At 45.6% G+C, this 13,730-nt stretch overlaps 1 protein-coding gene across 8 annotated transcripts; it reads left to right on the plus strand.

Moving 5' to 3' along the window:
• The first annotated feature begins 5,636 nt into the window (after positions 1 to 5,636).
• FCRLA (Fc receptor like A) lies at positions 5,637 to 13,730 on the plus strand. Of its 8 annotated transcripts, none has more exons than XM_037506564.1 (6): positions 5,662 to 5,755; positions 9,256 to 9,273; positions 9,577 to 9,729; positions 10,295 to 10,561; positions 11,628 to 11,912; positions 13,429 to 13,730. In XM_037506564.1, the coding sequence occupies exons 1-6, from the start codon at positions 5,677 to 5,679 to the stop codon at positions 13,728 to 13,730; spliced, it is 1,104 nt and encodes a 367-aa protein (XP_037362461.1). In that variant the 5' UTR covers positions 5,662 to 5,676. The 8 variants fall into 8 exon arrangements, with proteins under 8 accessions (XP_037362460.1, XP_037362461.1, XP_037362462.1 ...); XM_037506565.1 differs by having other exon boundaries at positions 9,259 to 9,273; XM_037506563.1 differs by lacking the exon at positions 9,256 to 9,273 and having other exon boundaries at positions 5,637 to 5,755.

The following is a 13,730-nucleotide window of genomic DNA, read 5'->3' on the forward strand; positions in this document are numbered from 1 at the left end:
TTTCCTAGGAAAGTAACACACACACACAATTTGAGTTGTCCAATAAAATACAATCAATATACAACAAGAAATAGCTGTTTCTTGGTTTTTTCCTTCCCTCATATCTCCTAGGTTCTGTTTCCAGAGGCAATCATTTCCATCCATTTTAACTACATCTTCTATTAATTTCCCTCCGTTCTGCCAAGTAATACCATATGTCATCACTTCTTCATTTTTCAGTGTTAGGTGTTACCCATTTGATTCCTACTATAGAATATAAGGACTATTTTTATTACACCACACTTACCTCCCACTTTCCTACCCAGTCTTCTCATTTAACTTTATCACAATTTTTTGACCACTGTTCGCTTCAGAGACAAATAATGTTCTCTGATTACATTTCCTTTTTAAACAACCTTTTTCCTTCTGGAGATAATAACTGCTTCACTTTTATCATTTGTTTTTCTATGTGCCTATTATTAGCTTTTCCAGAATTTCCAAAAACATTCTATAGCAACTTATTTCCTATTTACCATGGGGTGAAACACATTGTTTTTCTCTTTTCTCCTTTCTCCTTTCTCAGCAAGCATTCCCTCCTGGAATCCTCATGTTCTTGAATGCTAATTTGAATAGTTTGATTCTAGGTTCCTGACACAGCTGTTGTCCTTGGAATTTGCATCTTTTGCATTAAATACATGTTTCCTGATTCTTCTGTCTTCCTGTTTCTTGGTTTACCTCCTGACACAGCAGGAGCATGCCTGCTAGGGGGGTGCTGAGAAAGGTATATGGGTGGTATACCAGATGCTGTGTGCCCACCCCTTCCCTTCACTCCCCTGGGTTCACCTTTACTTACTGACTTGTTCCCTTTCCCCTGAGAATGAAACTAGGAGGGGGGAAATGAGTACCCTGGAAATACCTGTTAACCAAGTAGGAAATTGGCCCTAAGAGTTGAACTTCTCCTTAAATAGTTTTCAGCTATCCTCTTATTTTTAAAATCATCCCTGATCTATAAAATGTAGGTAGTTGTACCTAATTCTTCCAATTCCTGAACCTTTCCTGGGATCTTTCAGGAAAACTATCTTGTTTTCATTAGTATTCCCCTGTTCTGGGAAAATAAAGTCAATCCTCAATAACACAATTTTCTGTAACTACATGACCAAAATTTGTGGTCATCCCAGTGTTCCTTCATAGATATTAAACAAAATGTTGTTAAGTGGTTTGATGCTGAAGAGACATCTTTATACCTCTGTATTAATCAGACTTGTCAAAGATCTTCTATCTTTTCACAGAATTAGCTTTCGATTTTTTTTTTTTGATGAAATATTTTGTTTGTTGGGGGCCTCCCCTGTGGCGCAGCGGTTGAGCACCGGGTTGTGAAGCTGTCCGCAGCCTCTGCAGCTCCGGTTCGATCCCTGGCTGCTCCCCGGCCACGGGAGGAGGGTCCTGTTATAGGACAGGGAGAGGGGTAGCCCAAGCCCTGCAAACCTGCCTATTCTAAATGGGTTCTGCCATCCGCCGCATCAACACAAAACATAGGAGACTTTAATGGGAAGGAACTTTAATTAAACTAGGAAACAATACAGGTAAGGCAAAGAGTCTAGTTTCTAAATGAAGCACCCAAAGTTACCCGTCCCCTCGTGGGTAAAAGTCCATCCATATGGGATCGGCCCAGAACAAGGCCCCAAAGCCTGCTACAAGTCTAAAGCATCTTCCAGTGGGGACCCACAGCAAAGGGTCACAAACAACCGGACAAGCCCGGAAGGAAAAGAGCAAAATCAACATCAAGATAAAAGCTGCCATTGTCACCTCCCCACGGGTCTCACCCACATCTGTGTCACCCAGTCCACGACCAAAAGACAAGCGCAGTTTCTTTACGTGTCTCTAGGCTCCATGCGCCTCCTCCAGGTCTCCTGGCTCCATCCTGCTTCCTTCCTCAGTCTCTTCTGCTTCTCCTCTTCCTGCTCAGCTCCACCCTCCCTTGGGTGGGGCAGGGAACCTCCCCCTTTCCTGGGGACCACCCTGTTACAGTCCCACATGGTGCGCAGACCTCTCCTGCCGCCCGCTGCTCCCCTCAGCAGCGTACTTCGGTCCTTCTGCCTGCTCTGCTCCCTGCTCTGGCTCTGGTGAATTCTCTCACCCTCCCGTGCTTCTGACTGTACCCAGTGCTTGTATAAATAAATAAATAGTCTCACTCATAGCAGGAATCTAGAAAACTTAAATAAGGGACCAGGAAAATGAATAACTATAAGAAAGTGAAAATCAAAATCAACAAAAAACTATGAACCAGAGACACTCTATGGGGGGTAGAGGGTGGGAGGGGAGGGATTGGGGTCAAAATAAGGGGGTTGAATTGTATGGGGAATATAAAAATAAAATTTAAAAAAAAAAGAACTTCATATTTTTAATACAAATAAATGGTACCTTTTAAAATTAAAATAAATAAATAAATAAATAAATAAATCTTAAAAAAAAGAAATATTTTGTTTGTTTTCTATATTGCACATTGTTACTCTTCTATTTTTATAATTTTTGATGTTGAATAATATCCCATTTCTTTTTTTTTTTTTTGCATTGAAGAACTGGTGTGAAGGCCAGAGATGGGGGCGAGGTGGGGGTGAGAGGATTCACCAGAGACAGAGTAGGGAGCAGAACAGGCAAATCCACTGAAATATACTGCTGAGGGGAGCAGAGGGGAGACAGAGAGGCCTGCTGCACCGTATATGGGTTAGCTCCCTGGCTGGGGATTGGACTCAGGCGGTGGTGGTGTGCTGTGGCAGTGATAGCACTGAGACTTACCCCTAGGCCACCAGGGAGGCTCCAATAACCCATTTCTTATTTCTACTACTTTTCCATTTTTTAAAACAAAGGAATAGATAGATAGATAGATAGATAGATAGATAGATAGATAGATAGATAGATAGATAGATAGATAGAAACTCAACTGAGATACTCATCCTACCAGACTAGTCTCTTTGTTTGCTGTACTCCTATGTCCGCAGTAATTAAATATTCCTCACATATCTTCTTTTACTTTTGCTGAAAAGCATGATTTCATTTAAATTATCAACAAGATTACTTAAGACTTTTCATCAAACAGCTTGTAACATACATTTCTGTAACTATCCTATAGTCGAATAAATCAAACCTGCCAATTTATGATTTCCACAGTCAATGAAAATATTTATCTTTTAATACATCATGCTTCGGTATAAGTTCTAAGACTCTACTTAGACAAGATCTTGAAGAACTTCTCTTTTTCTAGAAGTTTTATAGTTTTACATTTTTGTGTATGTCCATGATCCATTTTGAGTTCATTTTTTATGAAGTGTGAGAACTGGGTTGAAGTTCCCTTTTTTTTTTCTCTTTCTTTTTTTCAAATCTGTTGAAAAAACTGCCTTTCTCAAGTTGAATTATCTTTGCAACTTTGTCGACAGTCAGTGGAGTATATTTGTGTGGGTCTATTTCTATTTCTATAGTCTATTCTAATAGTCTATGTGTCCATCCCTCCGCCAACACCACACAGTGTTGATTACTGTCGCTACATAGCAAGTTTTGAAATAAGGCAGATTGATTTATCCTACTTGATTCTTTTTCAAAATTAGTTATTTCAGGGCTCTCCCTGGCGGTGCAAGGGGTTAAGACACAACCTATGAAGCTATCCACAGCCACTGCAGCACAAGTTTGATCCCCAGCCAGGGAGCTACCTGCATGACACAGCAGACCTCTCCTGACTCGCCTGCTGCTCCCCACAGCAGTGCATTTCAGTCAGTCTGCCTGTTCTGTTCCCCACTCTGTCTCTGGCGAATCCTTTCACCCCCCACACCTCTGGCCTATACCCCAATTCTTCTATCCATAAATAAATAAATCTTTAAAAAAAAACAAATTAAGTTGTTTCAATTCCTTGTTTTTCCATATATATTGTAATGATAGTCTCTATTTCATATAAATATTGGTAATATATCTTCTCTTTTTTTCCTTTGACAGTCTTACTAGATAGAGATTTGTTAATTTTGTCAATCTTTTGAACAGAGATCAGTTTTCAAATACCCCAAACCCAGCAAAGATACAATACCAAGAGTGAAACCTAATGCAAACTATGGACTTCGGGTGATGATGTGTCAGTCAATGCAGGCTTGTTAATTGTAATAAGTGTACCACCCTGGTGGGATATGGGGGAGTTCAGTAGTCCCTTAAAGACCTGTCTAACCCCAAGATTCTGTGTTTTGGTGAAAGTTGGGATGGGGGTTCATCTATACACATTTCATTTTCTGAATTTGCACAAGGTTTGTCCTGGACCTGTCTTCCTCTTCTAAGTCTGCTGGGTCTTTCACTTCAGCTGCAAGACTTACTGCCTCATTGCCTCTCCCCACACCCATGTTCAACCCACCCCGGATTCCCTAGGGCCACTTGCACAAAAACATATGCTTTTCCGACAGTGGAAAATTTATTCTAAATGCTTATTTTAGATTGATAAATACTGCTTTCTGCTATCAGTGTCTCATGCTAACATGACTGCTCTGACCTGTGGTTTTGCATGACTGAAGGGTCATTGGACCCTCTGGGCCTTCAAGCAGCACGGCCTTCCTCACATCTGATGGCCGTCATGCCATCTCCATGTAACCAGCTGAGGGCATGGTGGGTGTTATTATAGGGAGGGAGAGGAATGTGGTTGTTATGAAAAGAGGCCCTGGTCCTGCCTTTGAGGAGACCTCACTCAAAAACACTCCATTGGAGGCAGGGACAGTGGCTCCCACAAGGCCAGCTAGAAGAGCTGAGGAGGTCCTGTGGCCTCCATATTGCCCCTATTCCTGAGTCTCCTCAGGTTTCTCCAGCTATCTGATGCCTCCTGTCTCTAATTTCCTCAGGATGGGTGGCTTGTGCTTTGACCATGAGTCTGAGCCCCAGGTTTGCTGCTGGATTCTCTGGGAACCGATTTTCTTTTCCCTTCTCCTCTTTCCCAGGGGACTCTCTCTACCTTGTACTCAGATTTCCAGTGAGATTGAATAGCCTTAGTTGTGCTGCAGAAACAGAGCTGAGAAGTGAACCTAGAGAAATTTGTATACAATGTATGTGGACTTTGGGTGCTTGGCACCTACAGGAGACTAATATGAATCTGATTTGGTGCCATTGCCAACCTTCTTACCATACCCCCCAAAACCCCCCTGACCCTGTCTTGCTCCAGTCTGGTCATTAGAGTCACACAAGACTTGGAACAGGAGCAGGCAGGACACTTGAATCCTCATTGTTACTCTCCCAGAGATTCTGGTAGCCTTCGAGCAGTTTCCTGCCTCCCGTCCCCAGCTGGAGCACTGACTTTTCACAGAGTGTTTAAGCCAATGGGAAATCAGACTATTCCATGCTTTTCAAGACCTCCTGAGCTCTACCAGGATTTCTTGAGCAAATGAAGGTATAACTCTTGGTGTTTTACATGGCTGGGTTTGGGCCATTTGAAAGCTGATCTCTATTCAAAAGATTGATAAAATTAACAAAGCTCCAGCAAGACGGCCAAAGGATGCAGATGATGTGGGAGCAACCTGGCCAAACCTGAATGATGAAAGCCAATCACAAAGTGGAAAATAGGCCCCAGATGTGGGGAGATGAGACAGTTAGATTTATTTCCTCTTTTCTAATTTGAGGGGTTTCATGTTGAAGACAATCAGTGTGTTAGAGGCTGCAGGAGAACAAACCACAGTCACCATGAAGCTGGGGTGTGTCCTTACAGCCAGTGCCTTCCACTTTTTTCTTCTTATGCTGTGGGCAGCCCATATATTTTTGGGTAAGTAAAATGTTTGAATGTTGGTGTGGGAGTGGAACTATTCCTGACTTTGAGGGAAGAAGCCAAAGGAGGGAAAAGTGGACATACCTTCAGTCTATCAAAGAGGCAAAGTTTCCAGGTAGGATATAAAGACAGAGAAAGTGTTTTGTGTACAGGATTGAATGGATCTTTCTGGATATTAAAATCTTCAAGCCTTTTCTATAATATAAGTCCCCTGAGTATGGTGTTCTCTTGAGTTACAATTCAACTCTTTGCTTCCTTTTCTCAGAAAAATTTCTGGAAAGAATATTCTGCTCTTACTATCTCCACCTCTTCGTTTCTCACTTGCTCCTCAATTCTCACAGTCTTGCTTCCCTGGAATTAGTGTTATCCAGGGTACAATAACCTCTAGCTACTGCATATTCTAATTCTCCTCCAACTGTCTCCAAATTTGGCTTATACTGCTACCTCTGCCTGAAACCACCATCTCCAAGGCTCCCTGGTCCCTCTCTCATACAAACCTCTAGGCATCCCAAAGACTTCTTTCTCTGTTGCCCACTTTTTCTCAGCATTCTCTGTTCCTCTGACTTCCTGTGCCATATCTCCTTGTATTTCACACACCTCTCCTGGTTCCTTTGGTGGCTTTTCTTCTCTTCCCCTTAAAGACTGGTGTTTTCTGCAGTTACATCCTTGCCTCCCTGCTCTCCTTTCTTTACACAGTCTTCTTAGTGAGCTTATTTTTCTGGGTAAGTTTTATCACTGCAACTCTATGTAAGTGTCCAAAATCATCTCTCCAATCCCAATCATGCTTTGGAGTTTCACCGGCTAATATGAAGCTTTGCACACACCTGCCAGCATACTTCACAGATGCCTCAGCACAATTACACCAGAGTTGAACTCATCTGTCCTACCTCTCCTAATTGCATCTTACACATTCTCTGATCTCAGTTAATGGCATACATCCAGACATCCAGGCCAAAGATTTGGGCGACAACCTATATTCTTCTCTCTCTGTCTTCTGCACATGATCCTTCAGTGAGTTTAGCAAAATTAGTCTTCTCAATTGTTCTTAGAGCCAGTCCCTTCCCAGAAACATAATTAGTGGCATCCTAGGACAAGGCCTCAGCATTTCAGATGTGGGCCCATCCAATAACCTCCTAACTAATCTCCCCATCTCAGTCTTTAAAGTAAATTTTGCATTCTGCAGCGAATGGTTTCAAGCATTTAAGCCCTTCAGTCCAGCTCCTGATCATGGCACACAAGACCCACCACAACCTGGTCTCTAACTGCTTCAGCCTCTATTTCCACCCTCTATACCTTATAATTTGTATTCTAATAAATCCCAACCAGCTTATACTTACACATTTATATATCAAACTCTTAACTGTCTCCAAAGTTGGCTTATACTGCTACCTTTTCCTGAAACCACCATCCCCACTGCTCCCTGATCCCTCTCTCATACAAACCTCTAGGCATCCCAAAGACTCAGCTTAGGTGGCTTCTTCACCAGAAAACTCTCCTTTCTGTTCTGATGGCTGCCTGTGAGGCCTCTTTCTTATTAGTTTCTTCTTCCTGATGAATAATCTCTTCATATACTTTTGTTGCCCAGAAACTGAATGCTATTTGTAGGCAGGGACAATGGTTTTTTTTTTTTTTCTTCAAATTTTTATTCTAGTTAATAATGTAGAAGAACTGGGGTGTATACCAGAGGTGCAGGGGTGGAGGATTCACCAGAGATAGAGTGGGGAGTACAACAGGTGGATCTGCTGAAATACACTGCTGAGGGGAGCAGTGGGCGAGACAGGAGAGGTCTGCTGTGCCTTGTGTGTCATCTCCCTGGCCAGGATCAAACTCATGCTGCAGTGGTGATAGTGCTGAGACTTAATCCCTAGGATACCAGCCTGTTTTTGTTTTTTAACCTTGTCTTATTGATCTTTGAATTCTCAGCACCTACACAACAATTTTATTGAATTGTGTTATTGAACTCATAGAAACAGCACTGGTATGGTGAGAACACTTGGCTTGGAATCAGATCCTCTGGTCTCAAGCCTCTCCTCTATTTATTAGTTGCCACTTTGAAAAGTCACTTTTTGTATCTCTGAATTCAGTTTTCTCAGACATAAAATGAGGATACTACCTACCACATATTTTATTGAGTGAAAGTGCCTGTCTGGTAGCCCAATGAGATTTTTGTTTTCAAAAAGAAGAGGATTTGAGTCCAGTGAAGTGCCAGTGGGGGAGCTGAAAGGGCAGCAGAATGGGGTGGGGAGCTGAGAGAAGGTCTCAAGAGAGCACCTGACCCTGAGGTCATGAAAATTAGGAAGTAGCGAGACCTTGCTAAGGTGAAGCTACAAGGTCAAGGAAGAGTATTGGTCAGTGAGAGAGGAAGGCACAAAGAAAAGAGGGGCAGGGAGGGACAAGAAAGGACACAGTGAAGGGTGAAGTCCATGTGGATGACCATGGAGTTAGAAGAGGGAGGGCGCAAAAGGGCAAGAAGTAGTTATCGAGATTGGATAACCGAGAAATAGTGCTTATCTGGCCTGGGTCAGTGATGGAGCTAACAACTATCACTAAGTCGAGCAGATGTGCTGAGAACCCATAACTCAAAGAAAGATTGTTCCACCATTACCAGTACCGACTGGGCCTAGAGGATCTGAGGTGGAGAGAAGGGCAGAGAAAGGGCTCTGCCACTGTGGGGAAAATTCAAGAGGCAGAGGACATCAAGGTGGAGATGGCTGACAACCAAAGGGCTGAGAGGTAGAGGAGAGACACAGGTAGGTATTGAAGGCTGGTGGGGGGACTCCCTTGCGGCACTAGGGGTTAAGTCTCAGCTCTATCAAGCTATCCGCAGCCACTGCAGCACAAGTTCAATCCCGGCCAGGGAGCTAACCCACACGGCACAGCAGACCTCTCCTGTCTTGCCCGCTGCTCCCCTCAGCAGTGTATTTCAGTAGATCCACCTGTTCTTCTCCCCACTCTGTCTGTTGTGAATCCTCTCACCCCCCCTACCCTGCACCTCTGGCCTGTACCCCAGTTCTTGACTAAATCTTTAAATTAAAAAAAAAAAAAAGAAAGCTACTAGGTAGGCAACATAATCAGGTAAAGAGTCAAGGATGAAGAGTCCAGTGAACTGGAGGAAGATGAGACCAGGAAGAAAGCCCCTAAGGCAGGTGTGAGGACTGAAGTAGATCGTGTCTGAGCAGTGAAGTAAAAATCCCACTGTGTGTAGACTCAGACACACCTGACTTTCTTGCTCCATCTTCTACTCTCTTTTTAAATGTTGGGTAAATTAATTTGCCTTCCTAAACCCAGGTCTTTAAGATTTATAAAATAGGGATGGAATCAGGTACTTAGAAATCTTCTGAAAATTAAATAAGATTATATGGGAAAGTGCCTGGCTGCGTCTGGTACAAGGGGAACACCCAGTGAATATGGCATCTGACGGCCTCCCTTCCCTTTCTGCCTGCTGTGTGCCTGCCCGGGGATCACAGTTGTCTCCAGCCTCCCATTTCCTGCACCAGAAGCTGGAGGTCATGCTGGTAAGTTCCCACCTTGTTCTTCTCCCCCCACCCCCCGCCCCTCTCCCACAGTCAATTCATTGAGAGCATCTGGAAGCCAGGGACTCCAGGTGAAAACTGGCCCTCTGAGAGATCCATAGGGGTGCCTTGCAAAAATAGGTTTGATATCTTCTGATTCTCACTCAAAAAAGAGAGGAAGGAGCCCTTGTGGAGGGTGATTTCTTGTCCTCCATTGTAGGCAGGGAACACTGGGGAAGGCTGGTTCCAGGCAGAGGTAGGTAGCAGTATAAGCCACCTGGTTCTTCTTGGACCTGCTCTCCGCAGCTGCCTGCTTTGAGACACTGCAGCGCGAGGGACCTGCCGGTGCCCAGGACAGTGGCTGCCACATCGAGGACGACTTGACTGACCCAAGGGACGTGGACTTCCATTTCAGGGGCTACACCTTTAGTGAGCCCTTCCACCTGATTGTATCCTACGGTAGGACTGACAAGAGTGGGGCTGCACTTCCGTTTCCAAACTTCTCCTCACAGCAGGGCACCCTCAGGACACTGGGGGGTGGGGTGTGGGACACCTTCTTCCCATCTGAAGCCAGCGTGTCCTCAGTTCCAGGCTTTAGAGAAGTTACTCCATACTCGCAACCTGGGAGGACAGTTGCCTGAACCCTTAGAAAGTTTTGGAGGGGGCCTCCCTGGTAGCACAAGGGGTTAAGAACAGCACTGTGAAGCTATCTGCAGCCACTGCAGCATGAGTTCGATCCCTACCGGCCAGGTAGCTACTCACATGGTGCAGCAGACCTCTCCTGACTCGCCTGCTGCTCCCCTGAGCAGTGTATTTCAGTCAATCTGTCTGTTCTGTTCCCAACTCTGTCTCTGGTGAATCCTCTCACCCCCTGCACCTCTGGCCTGTACCCTAGCTCTTGTATGCATAAATAAATAAATCTTAAAAAAAAAAAAGAAAGCTTTGGAGGGCCTGCTGTGGGCAGCACTGGGGGTGCTCCCAAGGGAGGTAGAGGGTAACAATCAGCTCTTGCTTTGGACCACAGACTGGCTGATCCTCCGAAGTCCAGCCCTGCCCATATTTGAAGGGGACCCGCTGATTCTATACTGCCAGGCCTGGCAAGACTGGCCACTGACCCAGATTACCTTCTACCGAGATGGCTCAGCCTTGGGTCCCCCTGGACCTCACAGGGAGTTCTCCATCGCCGTGGCACAAGAGGGAGACAGTGGATACTACCACTGCAGTGGTGTCTTCAAAAGCCCTGGTCCTGGGAGTCCAGAAACGGCCTCTTCTGTGGCTATCACCATCCAAGGTGAGGGTGAGGTACAGTGTCATTGTGGCCAGAAGTGGGGGGAGAAACAGAAAGCCCCAGATCTTCTTCCTTTGTCCTGGTGGTGGTGTGGTCACTGAAGGCCTAAGGGCCAGCTTGCTGGCATATGCCCAGTAGGGCTCCAGGAGGGTAGCACCTCAGCATTATCTATCCAGGCCCCACAGCCCCCTTCAGTGGGGGATAACCTCTCAAACATGGAGTCCCACGTATTTCCCACCGCCCACATCTGTTTCCTTGTGGTCGCAGATGGGGTGTCTAGACTATGGTGAGATCTGCCGATGTCTGCTTGGCGGGGTTATCTCTAGACTGCTCTGCTTGAAGAGGAGAGAAGTTGAAAGGTCCAAATGGAACTTTTCTTTTTTTCGTTTTTGTTTTTGTTTTTAAACAATCTAGTTATTTATTTTTTTTTAATTAATATTTTATTTTATATAATCCTTGCATCATTTTTCATTTTTGCACAATGTATGCATTTTCATTTTGGTTATATTCCTCATACAACTGTACCCCCCCCTTATTTGGACACTAGTCCTTCCTCTCCCCTTCCCTCCTCTCACCCCTGCCGTAGTGTGTCTCTGGTTCATAGTTGCTTGTTGATTTTGATTTTTACTTTGTATTCATTGGTCTTTTTTCCTGGTCCCTTATTTAGGTTTTTCTAAATTCCTGCTATGAGTGAGACCATCCGGTATTTTTCTTTTTCTTTCTGGCTTATTTCGCTGAGCATGATCCCTTCCAGCGCCATCCATGTTGCTGCAAATTGCATGTGTTTATCTTTTTGAATGCTGAGTAATATTCCATGGTGTATATGTACCACATCTTCTTGATCCAGTCATCTATTTTTGGGCATTTGGGTTGATTCCAAAGCTTAGCTATTGTAAACAGTGCTGCTATAAACATAGGGGTGCAGGTGTCCTTTGGACCAAATGGAACTTTTCTAAGAGGGCTCTCCCTGATGGGAAGCAAGAGCAGAAATGCCAGGGACTCCTTGCCTGTTATGGGTCCACCTGAACCTGGGAGACTGAGCTCTCCCTCTGGCCTTGCTCTTCTCCAGAACTGTTTCCGGCCCCAGTTCTCAGAGCCACGCCTTCAGCGGAGCCCACAGAAGGAGGCCTGGTGACCCTGAGCTGTCAGACAAAGCTGTCCCCTCAGAGGTCAGCTCTCCGCCTCTACTTCTCCTTCTACAAGGACGGCAAGATGGTGCGTGGCCGTGACCTTTCCTCAGAATTCCAGATTCCCACTACATCTGGGGCACACTTGGGGTCCTACTGGTGTGAGGCAGCCACCGAGGACAGCCATGTGTGGAAACAGAGTCCCGAGCTGGAGCTCAGGGTGCAGGGTGAGTGTGCCTTGTGTCTGTTTGTTGTGTGTTTGAAAAGGGGGAGGAGGGTGAGTGGGCCCGAGTTGGGGTCAGCGTCAGTGCTTAAGAAAGCACAGGGCCTCCCCGGTGGCGCAGCGGTTGAGCGCTGGGTTGCGAAGCTGCCCACAGCCTCTGCAGCGCTGGGTCGATCCCCGGCTGCTCCACGGCCACCAGAGGAGGGTCCCACATGGCGCGCAGACCTCTCCTGCTGCCCGCTGCTCCCCTCAGCAGTGTACTTCGGTCCTTCTGCCTGCTCTGCTCCCCGCTCTGGCTCTGGTGAATTCTCTCACCCTCCCGCGCTTCTGACTGTACCCAGTGCTTGTATAAATAAATAAATAAATCTTAAAAAAAAAATTAAAAAAAAAAAAAAAAAGAAAGGGCACAGAGGAGGAAGGAACAGTCAAGCAGAGTTCCTGGTGGTAGAAGAGCACAAAAAGGGAACTTCTTCAGACCACAGGGCACACCTCACCAAACCACCTCTAGGCTGGCCTGGAGACCTCACATTCTTTTTTTTTTTTTTTTCCCTTATTATTATTTATTTTTTATTGCTATAACATTGGTTTATTTTTTTATTAAGTTTTTTACATCATTGTTCTTTTTTTTTTTAAGATTTGTTTATTTATACAAGAACTGGGGTACAGGCCAGATGCGCAGGAGGGTGAGAGGATTCACCAGAGAAAGAGCGGGGAACAGAACAGGCAGATTGACTGAAATACATTGCTGAGGGGAGCAGTGGGCGCAACAGGAGGGTCTGCTGCGCCATGTGGGATTCTCTCTGGCCCACAGGGATCGAACCCGTGCTGCAGAGGCTGTGGACAGATTCACAGTGTGGTGCCCAACCATCTGTGCCACCAGGGAGGTCCTCATTGTTCATTTTTAAGCAATATTTGCTTCCCCCCACCCATAGACCTCACATTCTTTTATGAACTCTGGTGTTTGTAGGGAGATGGTCTCTAGAATGAGGACATGGTATTGTGGAATCAGTGTTCAATTCTGGGAACCCCCATTCAGAAGGCTGAACTTGACCTGAAATATACCCAGAGGAGAAATCTGGGCTATGAAGCCATGTTGTAAAAAAGAAAAAAATGGAAGGGACAGGAGAGGCTCATCCTCAAGGGGATAACAAGGGTGTCATCCAAGTCTAAAGACTGAGACAAGGAGGAGTCCCCGCAACATCGCAGCAACACTATATACAGTACAGAGGCTGCCTTAGCACACATCCACCATGTCCATGCTCAGGGAATTTGATTCTACCTTAAGGGAAGAAGGACCGGTCAATATCCATAGCATCATGACAAAGGCCCCATTGCTGAAGATATTCAAGCAGAGGCGACCAAGCTCCAGATTCAAAATTGGACAGGAGTACACTGTGTCCCCAAGTTTCTGCTTGGGACCCACAATTACTTTCAGAGAACATGAAAAGTTGACCAGGGCTATGAGCATAGGGTGAGGGCCAGACTTCACTCTCACATGTGTCTCCTGCCCCACCATCCAGGTCCCTCCAAATCTGCTGCACCCTCCAGCTTGAATCCAGCTTCCCAGGAATCAGCTGCTCCAAAAGCCACTCCTCCAGAGCCCCCCAACTCTCTGCCTCCACCATCTGTCCCTTCCTCTGAGGACCCAAGCTTCTCTTCTCCCCTGCAAGTGCCAGACCCCCACCTGTACCACCAGATGGGTGTTCTTCTCAAAGAGATGCAGGATGTAAGAGTTCTCCTGGGCTACCTGGTGAAGGAGCTGAGGACCCTGTCCCATCGCCTGAAGTTGGAGTCCCCAGAGAGTCCTGCCAAGGAAATGTAA

Source organism: Talpa occidentalis, unplaced genomic scaffold (genome assembly GCF_014898055.3).
Source record: "Talpa occidentalis isolate TD23 unplaced genomic scaffold, MPIMG_talOcc4v2.1 talOcc4.12, whole genome shotgun sequence".
In the NCBI taxonomy this organism is placed as follows: Eukaryota; Metazoa; Chordata; class Mammalia; order Eulipotyphla; family Talpidae; genus Talpa; species Talpa occidentalis.